Source organism: Tremella mesenterica, assembly GCF_000271645.1.
Source record: "Tremella mesenterica DSM 1558 unplaced genomic scaffold TREMEscaffold_9, whole genome shotgun sequence".
Classification (NCBI taxonomy): Eukaryota; Fungi; Basidiomycota; class Tremellomycetes; order Tremellales; family Tremellaceae; genus Tremella; species Tremella mesenterica.
In genome coordinates, this window is record NW_006711233.1 from 776,352 (window position 1) to 795,947 (window position 19,596).

The window sequence follows — 19,596 nt, forward strand, 5'->3', positions numbered from 1 at the left end:
GACCACTTCTACTATGAAGATTCTACAAATGCTAGGAGTGCTCTAGTCATTCCATTCTTCCGAACTATACAAGCGAACGACTCTGTGATGCAACAATTGTAGACCCAAAGGTACTGTCAACAGATATGCATAGATGCCAGAATTACCCTCACTCGTCATCACTCAGAACCATGAACGCCTCCTGACCAAATCCAACTTTCTCCGGACTTCTGGTGTATACGACCACCTCTACTTTCTTTGGCTTCTTTCTTGGTCTTACTTCCAGTTCATCACTCACATCATCAACCTCTCCATCTCCATTAACTTCCCCATCCCTCTTCCTCCTCTTCCCTTCTCCCAATACCTCTCCCATATCATCATCATCAATTACCATACTCTGAATCTTCTTCGCTTCTCTGAGTGCCTTGGCCTCTTCCTTCTCTTTCTTTGGATCCCACGGACCTCGAGGTAAAGGTTCATAATCCGGTTTCGCTGCCAATTCCGCCGTACGAGTATTGAAAATGGTGATATCTATCGTATCCAAAGCCAGAAGACGATGAATATGTACCTTCTTTTGTTGTCCATATCTTCTCACTCGTCCTATCGCCTGAGTTTCCACAGCTCTATAATTGAGAAGAGAGTTGGTGAATAATGGACCGAGGAAAATGGCGTGATTCGCAGTTGTCAAATTCGATCCTGCGGCACTAGCATCGTTCATTTTGAGTAACAATACCCGAGCTGATTCAACGTCGGAATTTTGGAATTTGTCTAATGTGTTGGCACGAGATTTGACACTCCCAGATAAAGTCTCATGAGGTATCTTACCAGCTGTCAAAGCTTCTGAAACTTTCGAAGCTAAATCTTCCCATTGTAGAAAGACGAGAATACGATCTCTTGAAGAGATTGAATGGATTAGATCGACAAGACGTTGAAGTTTCGCTCCATATCTACCTGAAGATAATTCTCCTTCTATTCCTAATGATGAAACTTTGACAATGTTCGTATGTCGGACTGCTGCACCACAATTGGTACCATTGACACATTTCTGTGAGTCGGCAGCATGTGACATACATTGGAAACATGCCACATGACCACAACATGATAAAACGGCCATTTCGACGTTTGGATGGGTCGAAGGTTTGTGAGGACAAGTCGAAGATTCAAGTACGGTTTTTGCCGCTTCGCCAGCTTTTTGAAGTTTTCGTACTACGTCGAAAAATCGTAAACTTCTCACACGGGCGACGAGTTCTTTTGCCAGACGACGAAGTAAATGAGTTTGTTCTCGTAATTGCCATTTGACATCTTCAACTTTTGCACCTTTTTCCAACTTTGGAGCTTTACCATCTGCCGTTTCGGTAGGGAAAACACCTCCTTCTTTGAATCCACACTTTTCCAATACATGAATGAGCCGTTGAGCAGCTTCTTTGTCTCCCAAATGTTGAGTTTGATCAAAAGAAAAGTCGACAAATTCTTTGAAGTGTTGTCGATCATCATCATTCTTACCGAAGAAACCTTTCCTCCGGATATATAAATGAAGACCGACGGCGGTGTTGACAGAAGCGGTGAGATCTCTCTCGCAGCCTTCTAATTGAGACGACCGTGCGCCGGAAATATGATCGCACGCTTCTTGAGCAGATCTGGCATCTCTTTTCTTGTCCGTGAGATCTAGAGTGAAATGACAGCAACGTTTGAGCAGTGCTTCTTCTGCAGTTTTGGAATCTGCAAGGGCTTCTTCCAGACGGGCGTTTCGATCACCTTGTGAAACGTTTTTGAACTTTGTTTCTTTTCGTCTGTTTGTCAGTTGTGTCCACAAAGTCGACTCCACATCCAAGCTGATAGTCACGCAAGAAGCGGTGGCTTTACAATTTCAGAGGCAAGAAGAGAGGAGGGAAGCGAAAATGATTAGAACACAGACGTATGGCAGGCAGCTGGCAAAGAATAGGGAAGAAGGGATACTTGAGATCACATATGATAAAACCCACGCTTGCATCTCCAAAGCTTGCAAATGATGTTCCAACTCGAGATATACGGCACCTTCAGAAGCGGGCAATTTGACTTCGTGTACATGTTCCACCGTGGGGATATCATCAATCTCGGCAATGTTTTGTCTCACAAACACATTCAAGAATTCTTGAGCCAAATCGTCCCTTCGTCTATGCCACGCAGAGGAGTGAATTTCTCTGAACGCATGGAACTTCTCCGCCTGAGTTTGTTCCTTTGCCCTGGCTTTTTGGGATGAAGCGCTACCCTCTGCATCATCTTCCACACCAAGATGGATACCCATGAAGGCGGCAATACTTCGGATGGCAGGGAAATCGCTGACAGGGGGAGTACCAGAGAGGACCCATTTGTAGCATGACGAGAGACGAAGAAGAGCGGCGAGGGACTTTTTGTCAAGGTAGGTGAATTCATCCGCGATGACTCGGCGGAATCTGTCATCAGTCGACTATCTTGACAACCCTTCGGGGGGTAAGGGGGGGGGGGGGATTCAAAATACTGAGCAAGATCATCATAGATTGACCTCCGAGTATGAGAGAACACTGTAGACCTGTAGGACAATTGAGACCTGCAAGGTAGAACACAGTGGGTGAGTGTGTATAGAGGAAGGAAGGAAGAAAGGAGAAGGAGAACCCACCGGAACATGTGCATGACAGGCGCAGACAACAACCTGAAATCCTTCCTCACCGCCGAACTCGAAAACGATGCAGTACCCGAAGCTTTCCTAAACGTTGGAATGGGTACTTTTTCCTGTTCTTCCTCACTCTCATCATCCGAAGCTTCCCATTTCTCAATGTCTTCCGTAGTATCCTTCTTCCCTTTCAAAGTAGTATCAAACCTATCCCTATAAGCTTGTCCTTTCTTCCTCTTTCCATAATTCGCAGATTTATGAGCATCCCTTTTATTCTCCGCCTCCTCTTTTGCGATCTTATGCATTTTCTCTGCATTTTCTTCCACTTTTTCAGCTCCTTCATCTTCCAAAACGGCAGTTTGTGTTCTTAATGAACTCATGGCAGTTTCGAACCTATCCGCAAAGAACCTTCCTCCATTCTTATCATTCAACCAATCTTCAGGTTGAGCAGAAAGATATTCAAACCTTTCCCAATAAGCATCCGATTCGAATAATTCAGAAGCTATTACGATTATATCCGCTCTTGATAATTCTGAAATGGTTCTTGATTGTAAATCTCTCATATTCTGAATGACGATAGTTGTGAATGCTTTTCCTGTGAATCTGGTAATCTCGCTAGGCCATTGTTTACTTAAATGACCAGGAACGACGATGAGAGTACCTTTTAGATCTATCAAACCTTTTGGTGAAGGTTCAGGAGCGGGTAAAGGTTTAGATTCAGCGATTAGAGCTAAAGAGATGATTGTTTTTCCATATCCTACTTGATCGGCAATAACACCACCACGAATCATCACTGGTCTTTCCGCTTTTCCTTCTGCTCTCCAACCAAGAGAAGGTAAAGCAGCTTCGGAAATTTCTTCTTCAACAAAAGTATGTGTTTTCCCAACGGCTTTTTCTTGTTCAAGCATCCACCAAAGAGATCGTAATTGTTCTTTTCTTAATGGTAATCTGAATGTACGTGGTTGACCATGTTGAGGATCTTTCTTGTTCGAAGGAAGAATGAAGACTCGAGGTGGTGTTGGGACATCGGCAACTTGACCAGGGGTTAATCGCCAGGACAGGTGGATTTCTCCTTTGTTTTGATTGATAGGAAGTCGGGATAAAGCACGATGAACGAGAGAAACAATGTTAAGTCCTATACGGAAAGAACCGACGTCATTATCAAGACGAAGTTGTACGACGAATGGAGAAGGACGAGTTTTCAAAGCATGTTCGTATCGACCAGCTTCAAGTTTATCTTCAAAAGCCACAATGGTTGATTTTGTCTTTCCACCATTCTTGTTCAACTTGCCTAATCTCTTGATCCAATGGATTTTAGGTGGACGAGGTGCACATCGACTACATGCAGCTCCTGATGCCTGTTCATCAGTCTTATAACTCGCTGATCAAGTCGAATGATTGATGATGTAAAGTATCACTCACATCCACACTTGACAATCTAGTCCATTGACTGACCCCATCGAGAGGAGGTATCCGTTCGGTGATCCAAGCTAAATTGGCGAATGTGGTGTTTCCTTGATGAAGTAGATCCACTTCTCCCCATTTCCCTTCTCGCCACATACTTTCCGAGTGTTTTGGATCTAAAGGCACCCTACAAGTCAATAGAGCAGACGCATGATCACATCCGTCGTTCTTCAATGTATCAGAGATACTTGCCGGAGAAGGTGGAGTGGCATAGGTCGCCCTATCCCGTCTGTTGTCATCGTTTCCAGATTCAACGGCGATTTCTCCCCCTCCTACAGCTTCCATGTGAGCAGCCGAACATTTAACCCAAGCACCACGGATCTGTAATTTGACCCTGTCGTGTGGTCTTGCCGATTCACGCCATTTGGGCTCGAGAGTAGCGATAACAGCACGTTCCGTTCCAAAGTCTAACCTCTCTATCGTAGTGGAGAAAACGTAAAAGTCGTCCTCTGCTTCTCCACACCGTGAGGGGTCAAAGAAGAAAAACAAAGGTTGAAGACCTTGATCCGATTCGTCTTCAACTTTCTTGTGAAGTGAACCCATAGCTTGTCCGCATTTAAGTAAAAGAGTATAAGTTCCTGAAAGTTTACGATCCAGTACTTGAGCGGCTTCTTCGGGAACAGTAACTTCTAATTGCGACCATCTTTGTGTACCTTCGAATTCACCTTGCAAACCCAACGACGCAGCCCATGAAGGTACCAACTCTCCTTTCCCTCGGATATCAATGGGTATTGTATGTTGAGATGGTAGACATAATTCCCAACGACCACACAAAACGTCTTGTCCGGATAAATCGAAGCGTAGTCGAGCTACAGGATGTAAGACAAGAGCACGAAGACGAGAATTGACAGGTTCACTAGCAGGAGCTTTGATGGTGAGTCGCCATTCGGGTCGTTTGGTATCGAGGAATAAATCAAGAGTGGCATTAGGTGCTTCGTATACTGCCGTCCAAGTGAATTGTCTTTTGAGATAACGGAAACGAAATTCGGCTCCGTTCACTCCACCCAAAACGGCTTTACTCCATAACGTCCAATCTTTATCTTGAACGGAACCTTTCCCTTTCTTCTCCGCTTTAGACCGAGTGGATTCGAGTACTTCTTGGGAAAGTCCGGCGACTTGTACTCGCATCGGTAAAAGTTCTTTGAAACGTTTTTCGAATTCCCCAGGTTCCACACGGATGTTGGGACAAGGAACGTATTGATGATCCGGTCTTCCACCACAAGACTTACACGCTCTGTATCCACAGACGGTGCATTGTATGATAGGCGCCGCAGTACCCGATTGCCCTTCACATTGACAATGTCTAGAACTTCGTTCGGCAAGATCGAGGATTTCAGACAAATTGGCAGGAGTCACCTTAGCCAAGTCGAGAGCATGAACTTTGAGTTTGTCTTCACCGATGATACGTCCCGCAACGTCGGAATCGACAACAGAAGCATCTTCCTCAATTCTCGCCGCATCTCCCGCTGCATCTTCGCCCTTGACGATCTTTGACAAAGCAACTTTCAATGCTGCCAGCATAGACGCCCCTACAACTGTAGTAGTCATCGCGTTACCCGCCAAATCCGCCAGTTGATCCTCGTTCTCGCTCGTCAACAGAAGTTCTCTAACGGGAATCCCCTGAAGAGCCAAAGCTTCCCGGCCAGTAACAGGTCCTCCTCGGTTGGTCACCCAGGGAATCATGTTGGGTGTGAGACATGGCGCAAGGGCGGTCTTGGCAGATTGAGTTTGTCGATCAACGTTTTGACTGACGTTCCAGATACACGCTTTGTAGCCCGAATCAACACCTTCTTTGGCCATGCGCAAAGTAGAAATTTCAAGAAGATCAACGACACGTTCAGTTTGTGAGAGAAGCCAATCGTTCCATGTCCAATCCAAACCTTTGCAAACACCAGCTTCGGTCCATGCGGTGAGAGGACGAAGCAGACCCAGCTTTTCCTCTTGACGAGCACGCTGATGTCTGGATTCACATCGGTTCCAATCGGTCGCTTTTCGTTGAGTGCCATCTTTGTGTTCCTTGGCACTGGCGAGGTCGAGACGGGCTCGGTGGATGTGAGTGTCGTCGGTGTGGAGAAGAAAGGCTTCGAAAGGGGCGGACCAAGGTCGACGCATGGCTTTCACTGTGGCCGCCCACTTCTCTGACAGGTGCTTCTCGGCGTTGGCCATAGGGGTGGCGAAGAGGTAGACTCGGGTACGGGTATGGGGTATGTAAAATTCCTTGGTATCAAGGCTTGTGGGTCAGCATATTCAAGTGTCTTCCCCTTTTTAAAGCCACCTGATGAGAGTGTCACGGGGGAGCGAGAATCCTGCAGCTAATCGGCAAACTTTTTGGTGTAGGAGCGGGGATCAAATAATCGCCTGACGATCGAGAATCCAATAGCTGATTGAGGAATATGTGTGAGAAAAGCAACGCGCACAAGAGGAAGGAGGGGAAGACATACCGAGCGTATTGAGCATCATAATCGATCTGAGCGAAATATTCCACAACCTTATCCCACGGAGCATTACAAACATTCTCCAAAATGACCACAGGAGGTTGATGTTTTTTGACCCATTGTAACATCCCACGAAATGTCCTACCAGATTCCCCGTTCGCTTCAATATCTTGTTGTTGATTGTTTAAATTAGAATAATCGACACATGAAGTTCCAGCAATGAGTAACTGTGAAGTCAGCTTTGGAGCACGAACCATAGGGTGGCTCACATCGACATTACCAGGTACGGCAGCAAGTGATCCGTAAGCCGTATGAGCTCTTTTCTTTCCTAATTCAGTGACGTCGCGGAATAAAATAGGAGGAGCAAAGTTTCGTTCGATGTATGCTTGTTTGAAAGGTTCGATTTCGCATGAGAAGACGTGATCGAAAGAAAGGGTGAGACCATGTTGTTTTTTGATAGCTTTGGCGATCATGTTCAAAGCTAGTAAAGGAGATTCCGTGCCTCTGTTGCAGATGTCAGAGATGGATTTTTGGACAGAAGATGAAGGACGTACGAGCACATGGTGGCTACTCGTAGCTTCCGACCGTTGAGATGTTGGACTAATTTGACGACATCAGGTACCTACAGTTGTCAGTGGGGAGTTGTGACAGATGATAGATCTCGCAGGGAGAAAAGAGGGAAGGATGGACGGGAAGTACCAAGAGGGGACGGCATGTGAAAAGCAGCAGGAAGGGGGATGATGGTCAAGGGAAATTATATAAGCGTGAGCGACAGAGGAGAAGAGCGAAAAAAGGATAAAAGTGAAAACTCACTCTTGAAACCATATGATCAAACATCAACTCTATATCATTCATAGGAGGTAGATCTTCGCTTAGGTTCTTAATTGCAGCCTTTATCTCTGCATCTTGTCCTAAACCTTTGATACCTGTGTTATAGCCGTTCCTTCATTTTCAGCACCTCTCTCTGATCAAAACGTCCTCAGATTGTCCAAGAAAGCAAGACTTACAAATTGACTGGAGGTTTCTTTGGCCCCTTGAGCTTAACACCCCATCCTCCTGAGAACGACTTCTTGATTGGTTTTTCCACTTCTACCGAATCAGCTCGAGTTTCATTCACGATACACGATACGCCCAACCTATCTCCTGTCATTGTACGCGTTAAAGGGTGATCGAGATAAGAGTGATTGAACCAGGAAATGGGTAAGAAGGGTGAGGATGAATAAACTTATAAAGTTTCATCAGTCTTCAGAGGGAAGGGGAAGATTATGAAAGGGAGACAAATTGAAGAAAACAAGAATGAAACCTCACCACCAACAGATTCTAAATCATCATCTTCTTCTTCCACATCACCTTCAACTTCAGATTCTTCCGCACTCATTTTAAAATCATCATCTTCAACCATATTAACATCCATTACGAAATCACTACCATCATCATCATCATTCTCATTTCTCTTCTTTTTCTTCTTGAGTTCCTTTTCCTTTCTTTCCTTTTTCATCCTTTTCAACTCTTTTTCTTTCCTCCCTTGTTCTTTTACCCGATTCATATCAATACTTCCGAAAACCTTTTCTTTCTTAGGAGGCATACTAAAGAAATTTCGTATATCACCGTTCTTCACGGGACTTTTCTTCAATGGAACAGTTCCTACTCTAGCTGCGTCTGGATGTTTCTCGTAAAATTCAAGAACGGGTGGATCGTCGTCGTCAAATTGAGTAGCTGGTGTCCAAGAATCTTCAGAATGATCGTATCCTTCCCAATGAATTAAATACTCAAGAACGTATGCTCCTTTGATAGGTCTGAATCTTGAATCTACAATGTATTCAACGTTATATTCTTCTTCACCTAATTCAGGTTCTTCAAGAATGATTTCCTCCTCTTCTTCTTCGTTGTCGTCGTCGCCGGTTTGAGAAGATGTGGAATCCTGTCAATTAGCAAATCTATCCTTACCAATCACTCTGATCTTTCTATCAAGTGAGAGTCATAGTTCAAGACTCGCCTCTTGGTGATGTTTCTTTCTCTGGAATGAAGTGTCCGTGTTCGTTCAAACTCGACAACAAATCACAAATTGGAAATTTTGGATTAGGGAAGATGTTTATATAAGATCTCCAGAGATGAGATTTTCAGGAAAGTATCACACAACCACGGAAGAGGAAGAGGATGTGTATGTGTACGAGTATACTCGATATCCTCATCTTCCCAGGGAAGATATATTTACATGGTGCACAGTCCACTAGCACAACATATCCAAGGTAGCATGTATACTTTTTTCATCACCCATTTCCAGTAGAAATCAGGAATCAAGAATTCACATCATATTCCCAACATCAGGACACCCAAAAAAAACTGACGACCGAGAACTAAAAGAGATCAAAAGAGATTACAACTCACTCTTTGTCCGTTGACCATTTTGTTCGCCCTAAAAGATCTAGGTGTCCTCTCCTCTTCCGATTCCTCGGGGTCAGTTTCGACTGTTAGGTCGACATAACTTTTTCTCTGCGAGGCAGAACGGGAAAGACGATTTCTTTCTTGTTGTGAATCGTTCGACTCCATCTTTTCGAGGACAAAATTGATGGGATACTAAGCACTAAGACAAGATGGACAAACAAGAAAGAAAAAAAGGATTGATAAGAGAAAAGATGAGACAAGACTTGAGGTAGGGATAAAGTATGAGTAGTCGCGTCGACGCGAAGAGGGTAAGGGGGAGGGTAAAGGAGGGGTGTGGAGGTGAAAGTGCCTGATTATTACGTGCTTGTCTTTTGTGGGGCTCCACTTTTAGCACGGGTCCATACAATGACTATTGTCTGGTATCATCCGCCATCAATGCTCGAAGTCGGGTTCTATCTACTGAGAAACGTCCTCTTTTCACTTTCGTTCTCTCCATCTTGATACTATCTCTCACAATCTGCTCTGATTTGATATCCGAAGACTTCCTACTATGTATATCCACTGCTTGAATGGAGACCGAGGAAGAAATACGGTCAAACTTCATCCTCTTGAGCTTCCGAGACGGTGGTATTGTCCCTTGATCACTAATCCCGACAATCGTTAGAGGAACAACAACCTCTTGCTTAGTCTCAGGGAAACACAATTTCTTGTGTGTTTTACACGAAGAGTTTGAATTGGACTTTGAAGAAATCCTATTCCTCATTCCCATTCCCATTCCCTTTTCCTTTTCCTCTTCAGTATCCCATTCTTCTTCATCCTCCTTTTTGTCAATATGATTTAATCCCGATGAAGACATATGAGTTAATCCTAATGAAGACATTTGTCGACGTCTTTCCGCACCACGACCCCTGGATACGCTCCCCTCACCGGGTAAGCGATCTCTCCATTCGTTCTCCTCCCCGTTTTCCGGAATCCTCAACAACCCCCTCTCTTGCTCCGCTTTCAATGAGAGGAGATACTCTTTAGGATACTGTTGTGACATCCAGGCATCGCGTTCTTGATTCATGTTATGTATACCACCTTCTTCAAGGGTATGACCGAAGAGAGTGGGGAAGAGAAACATGTCGAGACCTTTGAGAGATGGTACGAGGGCGTTACAAATGAGAGCTGAGGGTTGGAAAGTTTCGACCAGGGATTGCAATTCAGGAAGTGTACTATGTCGAGCTATAGGACATTCCTACCCTTATCAGCGCACAATCCACAATTTACTACCAACAAGCATGTCGCCGCCTGAGATCGTGTCAAGTCAAAGGGGAGAAGGTTCAAATGACGTACGATGTTCAAAGGCCACAAAGTTCCCCCGACAGCGGCAAGAGAAAGTCTCTCAAGAAATTCTTTATGTCTTATATCCCATTCAGCACTCTTGATCTCTAGAAAATTCACATGAACGATTCTCTTGTCTATATTCCAGACCCTATTCTGACCTTCGTAAGTCCGACAAGCGACACATTTGATTTTACGTTCACAAGCGTGGAATCGGGTGCAATTGGGATCATTGGTCGTACATGCAAGAAGGAATGGATCTGTCTCTACTGCGGAATAGATTGAACGTTTGTACCTGTCCACATGTATCTAGAAGTTAGCTATACGATTGATATGTCAAAGACTTGATTTGACTTACCGGAGTGCGGAAATACCTAGCAATGGCTTTGATGGCTCCTTCCCATCTATTCGTTAGCCATGGCCACCTGTTTGGTGGATACTGATCCAGACGTTCACCAGCTCGATAGACTGGATAGAGAATGCTCAAAAGGGCGCCAGTAAGGCCGATGACGAGGACAGAGCTTTCACTGCAGGCCGGATGGTGGAATAAAATGTGGAGAGGGAGAAAATGGTCAGGAGAGTGTACACGGAAGATGATAGGATGACTCACCCAAAACACCAAGCATTCAAAAAGAACACAGTATCCGACGGATAAAGGCTCATCTGAAGTACTAAATCCCTCAAAATTGGATCTCTATCAGGCATGTCACCCGTCCCTAACCTACTCATTAGTTTCGTCCAGGATCTTCAACAAAAGCTTACATGGCGGCCGTATCGAGATACATCCTATCCAAAATTCTTCTACCCCAATATATCTCTCTCTCTAAAGATGGAGCAAAGAGGTCTGGAGGGAGGAACTCTCCAATTGCCGGATTGGTACGTAGTGCCTGAAGGAATGGTCCATCGGCACGGATATCACCTGTGTGAAGTACAGCTCGATCTTTGGATTTGATCAAGAACCTAGAAGGTAAGCGTCTTTTACAGGGAACTTCATGATACGAATGAAGAGAGAAGAAACACTGACATGGCGGAACCGGGACAATGATTTGCATCAAGAGCAGTAATTGTTACGGTGATAGGTTGACCAAGAGAGTCGTATCCTAGATCATAATATTTCGGATCGCCGTAAGGTATGGTTTCCAAAGTTTGTCAGTTTCTTCCGGTCAACCATATTTGTCCAAACGTCTCACACTTCATGTCCTAGTCATTCCTCTCATCACGAATTTGATTCCGAACAGTCACATTTGACTGTCTGCATCACTCCCTATTGATCGCGCGATCTCTCCTAAATGATAGATGGTAATATCGAAGACGTGAAAAGGGGGCGAAATGGAGGTAAGATACTGTACAAAACACTGAGGTCCAAAAGGGAATGGCGAATGATGCAAAATTGGAAAGCTCACTATGAGATCCACGATCCGCTCCCCCTTCTTACCCATATCTAACCTTCTCGCTCCCAAACCAGGGAATCTCAATCTTGGCAATTCGGTAATTCCCTTCTCTCTCAACACCCGATCATTCTCTCCTTCCAACTTCAAGAGCATCCTCTTAGTATCTGGCGTGCATATGATCCGGCCAGTGAAATTAGATGTTAAGCCTACCAGATGATCGGAATGAACATGGGTCAAGAGATAAAGTTGTGCAGGAGGAGCTATTATGTATTCCCGTTTTGTGGCTGGTTCTTTGCCTTTTCTTGAAGGTATTGTACGTTTTTCGACCGTGAAAGTATTATGATATTGAGAGGGCTGGAGTCGATCGGAAGTGGTGGCTGCGTTGAGGGATAAGGGGGCGGGGAAGGTGGATGAGGAGACAGGTTTGTCGGATGAAGTAGTACCGGGGCTATTGCGTGATGGGAGAGGACAGGGGATGAGCCATCCGTTAGAAGGAGGGGAAGTGAAGCAGTCCACTCGTATTTGAGGGAATTCGAGGATATGACCATCTGACCGTTAACATCTTTGCTACACGAGATAGCTTGATCAGTGTATGTGGAATCGTGGATACTCACTGTAAAGCCCAGCCATGGTGATGAGTGGAGTGGCAACGGTGACATTTTATTGAGGGAAAGTGAGTGGATGGTAAGAGTGGAGGTTGAGTCACCTCCCCCACCGATGGCGTCCTTCCCCCACTCGCGGCATCGGGGATCGGTGGCCGTGGGGCCATGCTGCTAGGTGGTAGCCTGGTAGAAGAAGTCACAGTGTGAAGAGTTTTGGGATATGGATAGATGCAACAGAAAAGTATCGCACGCATAGTGCATGTAAAAGTACAATTACTGAGACTGAAAGACCTCCAGTCCAGCTACAGGCATCATATCTAACTTTTCCTTCTCTCGTATCCCATTCACCCCTCTCTTTCACATGATGACGCAGCAAGAGTTTTGCTATCCGTCAGCAATCCTTTAGTAGCATATGTACATTTGCACTCCAAGTCACTATACAGGTGAAAGTAGAGGATGAGGTTGGAGTGAAGGTAAATAGATGGTATGAAGGAGGTGACTCACCTTCTTTGCAGTCTTATAAAACAACTTGCTTTGAGCTGATAAAGCATTAGAACGTTCGACCAGATTATCCAACTTTTCTCCTCTTTCCAAAACTGAATCGATCGTCTTATGCTATCAAATCAGTCATCAAAATCCCTCTTCAAAGAACTTATATTGACATACCAAAACAATTTTCGTCTCGTCAAGTTCCTGTTGCACCCTCATAATAGCATCCGCCTGTTTTGGATCTTGATATCTAGAAAGATATCCAATGAGTGTAGCTTCCAATTTTCCCTTTTGAGCAGGAGGTAGACCACCGGCTGCTGCTTGAGAAGGATTCCCACCAAAGGCGTTGGCGGATGCGGAGCCGAAAGAAGGAGCGGCTGATGATGCTGGTAGTTGCATCATCAGAGGAACGTTTTCGTCCAGTAATTTAGTCAAGAGAGAAAATGCGGGTCGATAAGGATATTCGAGATCAGTTATCATTACCGCTGTTTGTAAGTTTCTCTCCATCTCATTCCAGGAGTTTCGAATCCCGGGAGGGGTGGTGAATAAGTGTGGGTTTAGATGAAGATGAGGGAAGACTCACCTGCCAATCCCAAGTTTGATGGTCCTCGACCTGCCATACGGAAAACATGAGCTTTATAGTTATTCTCTTCCACTGAAGAAGGTTGATTGACAGGTGTACGTTCTGCTACAGTCTGATATATCAGTCACCCATTCGCTCAATCACCATTCGCCGCTCGGACGCCCTGATGAGAAGTAAGGTCCTTGGCATCGGAATGTAGTTGATATGGAACTCACTTTGGTGAAAAAAGTCATGAATTCTCCAACGCTACCTCTTTGGTAAAAGGAGAAACTACTGAGATCTTGAGATGCGCCGAGGACATTGGCTTGAGGGGGTGTGGTGGGTGTGACGGAAAGAAGGGAGAGGGAGTAGACCTTCATCGTGGAAGGGGGGTTTCCTGTCCGATTATTGATGTATGTTCTCTCGGACGGGTGGCCAAGGAAATGATGGAGACCGTCTATATGATATACGGAAGCACAAACGCACGAGAGTTAATGTTTAGGTAGGAAAGGAGATGGTTGGATAGTCAAGGAGAACCACCTGCACCCGTGTCGTCACTCATCGGCGCGGAACTGGATAATCCCGACGGACCTCGCATTAATCCCGACGCTCATTTGGCCATTTCCCACAAATCAGGTCACTACCAGCGAGGATCTTGTCACTACTCACCCAAATACCTGCACTCCCTCAATATTGAGAGTTATGGAGAAGTAAGACATTCAGAATGATCCTACAGAGTTCAAGATGCATAAAATACAGAGATATGAGCAGTGGGATGCTTGCTGACTGCTCCGAAAACCGTCTTTCGGACCCGAAACGCGTCCGAAACGCCCGAAAGTGGCCCGAAAGTGGTCCGAAAGCGTCCGAAAGCGTTCCGAAAGTGAATTCTTGGTTAAAGGGGAGGATCACATAATCCGAAAACAGGTCCGAAAGCCGTTGTAGGGCTGTCAATATGCATGATACACATGATCTCTATGCATCCAATGCATCCTGGACTGTCTAGGATCATTCTACATGTTTTACATCTTCATAATCTGCAATATTGAGAGAGTGCAGGTATTTGGGTGAGTAGTGGAGGTATTTGGGTGAGTAGTGGAGGGAAATGGGTGAAATGGCCAAATTTCCGTCGGGATTAATTCGAGGTCCGTCGCGATTATCCCTACACGCCAACTCTGATGCCCCCGGCCACGCAGCTCCCATTCAACCCCATCCATTCTATTCTACTTTACTTCTGACTTCTACAAAAGTATCTCAATTACAATATACATATCTGAACCACTCCATAATTATCTCTTCTCTCCCCTTTTCGCTCGACATAGAGCAAGATCAAAATCGGCCCTCGTCAGGTGATAAGTCAAAACTCTGACCACAATGTCCGACGCCCTGCCCGACGATGCCTGGGTCAACAACTTTCTCGACACCCCTCCACGACCTCTTCTCACTGCACTTCAGCGTCGTCTACAAGCCTCCACGTCACACGCGAATGCCTTGGCTGAAGTTTACAAACAGCGGGCGAGTGTAGAAGCTGCCTATGCCGAGGGGCTGGCAAAGTTGGTCAGGTCGGCAGAGAGCGGACAGTTGGCTGGTAAGGGCGGGATTGAGTGGGGTAAGGATGGTGCGGAGGGTAAACTATGGGATAGTGTGTTAAATGATTTGCGAGAGGTAAGTAAGGTTCTTTCCTCTCTTTTCGATCACCTAGCAACAGGGTGGGTTAGGGAGCGTGGGAGCAGTCTATCTCTATCGGCTCGATGACAACGTGTCTCCCGCAGGTCATGAAAAGAGTCACGGTAAACAGTGGTATATCTGTATTCAATCAGAAGGAAACGTGAAGGAGAATATGGGATTCGACCGCTGAACTGATCTATAGACATCCACATCTCACTCGACCCTTTCCGCACTCCTCAAAACAGACTTCGAAACTCCTCTCAGAGAAATGCCTCAGAAAATCGTAGCCTGGCGTAGGATAACAGAACAAGATTTATCTCTCGATCGCACTTTAAAAGAATATGAAAAAGTTTCTCAAAAACGAGATAAAGCCGAAGCCAAAGCACGTGGCGGTAAAGCTGAATTATTACAACAAGAAGTCAATCAATTATCTTCTCAACTCGTGTCTCTCTCTCCACTAGTCTACACAACTTATCAAAAACTAGACGAGGAACGTTTACGCACTTTGAAAGAAATCATAGTTCGATTCTGCACCTTACGAGGGGATATGTCAGCTAGGGATGGTGAACGAGCCGACACCGCTATAGCTTCTTTATTGGGATGGGAAACTCAAGATGAGGTGAGGTTGGTAGGACAAAGATTGGGATCGATGGGTGTTGGACAAGGAAGTAGAGGTCCATTGATGTCTTCTGTCAGTAGTACGAATACCACACGTGAGTTGAAATCTTGATATAAGTGAGAAATGCTAATGAGATTAGCGAGGACAGTGAGAAGATTGAGTTCTGTACCTTCTGTCAATAATGATTTTTCTCCTCGACCACCGATGAGACAGAACGGATCGGGATCAGGTGTGGCTCCTGGTACACCCACAGGTGGGTTTGCAGGTTTGAAATCGATTTTGGGACGAAAGAATACTGTGGTAGGGAGAGGAAGAAGTAACAGTATACCTAATTCTACTCGAAGTGGAGGACGAGATTTGGATGCTTTTGAGACTTTGAATGAGGAAGATGGGAATCAGGGTACAGTGAGACAACGACCAGCGCCTTCTGTGAGTCACTCACGTTTCACTTCATCAATCCATACAACACATGACGGTTGAGTCCTTCGAGATGTCCATGTGCTTTTGTTTGCAGTGATCGGTCTACAACTTGACGCATTCAATCTTTTCTTAAGACCATTCATTGTTCCTGGTGGTGATAGCTGGATAGCTGACAGACAGATTCGTACCGTTGATAATGAAGGTTTCACAGAACCGCCCCCTGATCGACATCGGAACCCATGGGAAGATCCAAATGAACTCATTCCCACTCCTGCTACTTCTTCACCTCGGGCATCATCTCAAACCACTTCCGCCAACCCACCTCAACTTCCCGCTCCATCTTTCGGACAAACATTCGAAGCATCACCCACTACATCACAAGATAATCTGTCCAGTTCAGCATCTTCTCAACATCAACCTGGCAAGTTGAATCTGGCCATGAGCACAATTCCTATTCAAGAAACTGACGAAGAACGTCAATTAGCAGTTGCTAAAATCCAAGCTGCCCTCTCTTTACCTCAACAACCCACAAGAAGGGGTACGGTCGCTCGTGGTCGAAGAGATGTCAGAAATACAATGTTTGGTGGTAATGTAGATACTACCCTCAATACATCTGGACTCGGAAATTTGCAAGAATCGACAATGACCATGACTGAATCACCTATTCAGCAACATGATAATTTACCTTCTTCTCCTACTGGATCAACCAACATCATACCCTTAGGACCGGTGGTCACAGGGACAGGAATGAATGGATTTGATCCTCATACTCCTGGAAAACCTTCTGCGCAACGAAGGACATCATCAGCTTCCATCATTTCCAATAATCCATTCGATTCACCCGGTTTAAATTTCTCACCTCCTACTTCCATCCCCGGTTCAACGATGCAAGAAGGTCTTCGAGCCAACATGTTGGAAACCATCAATACAGTCATACGTTCAGGTATCGTAACAAAAGTTCAAATAACCGGTGAAATACATTTCTCACTTTCACTTTCTTCTTTTTCAACATCTTCTCCAATTCATATCCGTCTCACATCATTCGAATCTCTTGAGAAAATAGCACCCAATCCAACTTATCTATCACAAGTACCGGATAACCCAGGAGAATATTATCTTAATCCTGAAACACTTTCACAAGCAAGTAAAACATCAATACCGAAAGGTGTACTTTTATTCAAATACCAAGCTCATCTTTCTCAAGGAACCGAATCGACAGTTTTACCTATTTTATTAGAACCTGCTTTCCAAAAGTAAAACAAGGAGAAACAAGGATAATCGTTAATTATAAACTCAATCCTGAATCTTTGTTATCATCTTCTTTAAGTGATGAAATGACTTTATCAGCGGCTTTCGGTCCAGGAGTAGGTGTGAAAGAAGTTCAAGCGAAACCTGCTGGAGCGATTTGGAGTCCAAATACAAGACGAATGACTTGGAGAGTTCCTCTCCTCAACGGGGGAAATAATATCAAAGGAGGTGGGGGTGGGGGTGGTGGAGGTGGAAGTCTTAATTCTCCGGCCGGGGGAGTAGGTATAGGAGGAAAAGCAGTAGCGAGATTAGTAACGGAAGAAGGAGAACCTTTGGTACCATTAGCAGTGGCGGGTATGTGGAAAGTGGATGGCATGTTAGGTAGTGGTTTAGGGATCGAAGTAGTTGAAGGAGGGATTAATTTTGATCAAGTGAAAAAAGGGACAATGGCAGGGAAGTATCTAGCGGAACCGGTGTAGATCATTTTTGTTTCTTCAGGTTTATCTTTGTCAATTGATGCGACGGTCAAGGTATGGCGGGCGGGTTGTCAAGGTTGTGGTACAGCGGGATGATAGTGAGCGTATTGGGGATGAAATAGGGTGTTGTGGTAAAGTAGAAATGCGGTGATGAAAACCACTTACCTGGGGCAGAGGAGGAAAGGTTTGCTCGTATTGAGGGATAATGGATGGAACAGTAACTCTACGAGTAATTCGTAAATGGTGGATGAGAAGGAGAGCGTATCAAGGAGAAAGAAGAGATTTAAATGCAAAACATATCTTGTCTTTCACTCTTTCTCTAATCTTGCAAGTTGAGACATGCTTTCCTGACATGTATCCTATACATTCCATATTGAGGATATCGAGTTTTTAGTTTAGATCGATGTATGACGATATATACAGTATATCCTCACTCTAGTTAGTTGCTGTAGTTGATGTGGACAACATGACACATCACAATCTCCACCATAAAAATGGTACCGAATATTGACAACTTTACTAACTCACTTCTGACATGTCAACACATGACAAATGAGAATCACTACACTATACATAAGATCACATGACAAATGAGAACCATTCTATGTCATATCAAATGATGCATCGACTGATTACCTCACGAATGATAGTTAATCCAATTGAACACCCCACAAATGATAATGAATATCATGATACAAAGAAAAAGGGGAGGAACAAGATGAGAAATACACCATTTTTTTTTACAAATCTTTGACCATATAAGGTCCATCTAACCAATATCCAAGACGTCTATAATAATCTCTTGTTCCAACACCTGAAATAACAGCTATTCTACAACTTCCATGTTCATCTTTAGCTATACGTTCTGCTTCTTCCATCAAAAGAGTACCTATACCTTGATGTTGAAATTTCTTTGGGTCACGGGAATGAACAGGTGCTGCTGTACCGTATACGTGCTGATGTCAGTTCTCTATTCTTTCGATCTTGTATCTCAACACCTTTTTTTTCTTCTCATCTCCGCATGACTAATTTTTCAATTCATATCGAGATTGGTGAAGTTGATGTTTGTGGCTCTTTCATCGCGAGGTATGCTATGTACTCCCAAGGTCCTAAGTTGAAGGAATACGACATAGTCTCGACTCGTTTCTTCCTTCTTCTGCCTCATAATTCGTTAGGAAGATCAGGATGAGCTTGACGGGGAGGGCGAAAAGCGGTGGATGAAAACAAGAAACACATCAAAAAACACTAAAAACAAACTCACCAGCTCTCTAACCAAACTACACCCACCTTCCATACCTACCAATTCCTTTCTGAACGTTCCATCTTCCGAACATTTTCTCAATCTTAACAATCCCACCAAGATATCCTGCTCTGGATCTTCATACGATAGGAAAGTTTCCCATCCGCCATTAGCGGCGTAATCTCTTCTCAACAATTCCAGGTCTTGGGGTCTGACACGATTATGTATTTCGTGCAACTCAAAGGTCAGCACGCAACTCCAATTCCAATCTCTTTTCTTGATATTCAAGCTTTATTAGCTGGACTGCTTCTGTGACAGAGTGATTGGGAGTGGTCTGATCAGACGGGGTCCCTGGTGGATAGATTTTTGACAGTTGCGAAAGAAAACTCACCCCAACCTCGCGATAGCGGACATCTCGACATTCCGCACCAAAATCTTTCATCCGTGCCAAAGCCAACTCCCGGAGGTTACCATTTTCCACGCCGGAGGAAACGAGAGGCATAGGGATATCACGTTGAACCCGATACACTGTGGTCCAAGGAGGGACTAGGGCCATGATGCGTGCGACGATGTCGACGAGGGCGTTGGGAGGATAATTCTTGTATCATCCAGTCCGTCAAAGTTTGTACAGGCCTGAAATACCAGCACCTCAACACAACATCGTGACCT

The 19,596-nt window shown here is 44.7% G+C and overlaps 4 protein-coding genes across 4 annotated transcripts in view; 1 reads left to right on the forward strand and 3 right to left on the reverse strand.

Annotated features, from left to right (window-relative positions):
- Positions 1 to 148: 148 nt before the first annotated feature.
- TREMEDRAFT_69535 (uncharacterized protein) lies at positions 149 to 8,913 on the reverse strand (the record flags this gene model as incomplete). The annotated part of the gene is made up of 11 exons (XM_007006230.1): positions 149 to 374; positions 438 to 1,769; positions 1,962 to 2,411; positions 2,615 to 3,966; positions 4,031 to 6,302; positions 6,514 to 6,734; positions 6,777 to 7,011; positions 7,062 to 7,129; positions 7,321 to 7,433; positions 7,816 to 8,428; positions 8,896 to 8,913. The coding sequence occupies 11 exons, from the start codon at positions 8,911 to 8,913 to the stop codon at positions 149 to 151; spliced, it is 6,900 nt and encodes a 2,299-aa protein (XP_007006292.1).
- A 3,516-nt stretch (positions 8,914 to 12,429) lies between these two features.
- On the reverse strand, positions 12,430 to 13,767 carry TREMEDRAFT_40140 (uncharacterized protein). Its single transcript, XM_007005988.1, has 5 exons — positions 13,496 to 13,767; positions 13,281 to 13,392; positions 12,875 to 13,182; positions 12,713 to 12,823; positions 12,430 to 12,592 (listed from the first exon to the last, which is right to left on the reverse strand). The coding sequence occupies exons 1-5, from the start codon at positions 13,637 to 13,639 to the stop codon at positions 12,566 to 12,568; spliced, it is 702 nt and encodes a 233-aa protein (XP_007006050.1). The 5' UTR covers positions 13,640 to 13,767; the 3' UTR covers positions 12,430 to 12,565.
- Positions 13,768 to 14,630: 863 nt separating this feature from the next.
- TREMEDRAFT_69537 (uncharacterized protein) lies at positions 14,631 to 17,690 on the forward strand (the record flags this gene model as incomplete). The annotated part of the gene is made up of 5 exons (XM_007006231.1): positions 14,631 to 14,921; positions 15,127 to 15,637; positions 15,683 to 15,972; positions 16,144 to 17,216; positions 17,237 to 17,690. The coding sequence occupies 5 exons, from the start codon at positions 14,631 to 14,633 to the stop codon at positions 17,688 to 17,690; spliced, it is 2,619 nt and encodes an 872-aa protein (XP_007006293.1).
- Positions 17,691 to 18,427: 737 nt separating this feature from the next.
- The window catches only part of TREMEDRAFT_69538 (uncharacterized protein), a gene marked incomplete at both ends in the record, with an annotated part of 2,618 nt that continues 1,449 nt past the window's right edge, over positions 18,428 to 19,596 (reverse strand). The window contains 3 exons of the mRNA XM_007006232.1: positions 18,428 to 18,643; positions 18,949 to 19,164; positions 19,319 to 19,525. Coding sequence (XP_007006294.1) covers positions 18,428 to 18,643; positions 18,949 to 19,164; positions 19,319 to 19,525 — 639 coding nt within the window. The remainder of the gene's footprint in view (positions 18,644 to 18,948; positions 19,165 to 19,318; positions 19,526 to 19,596) is intronic.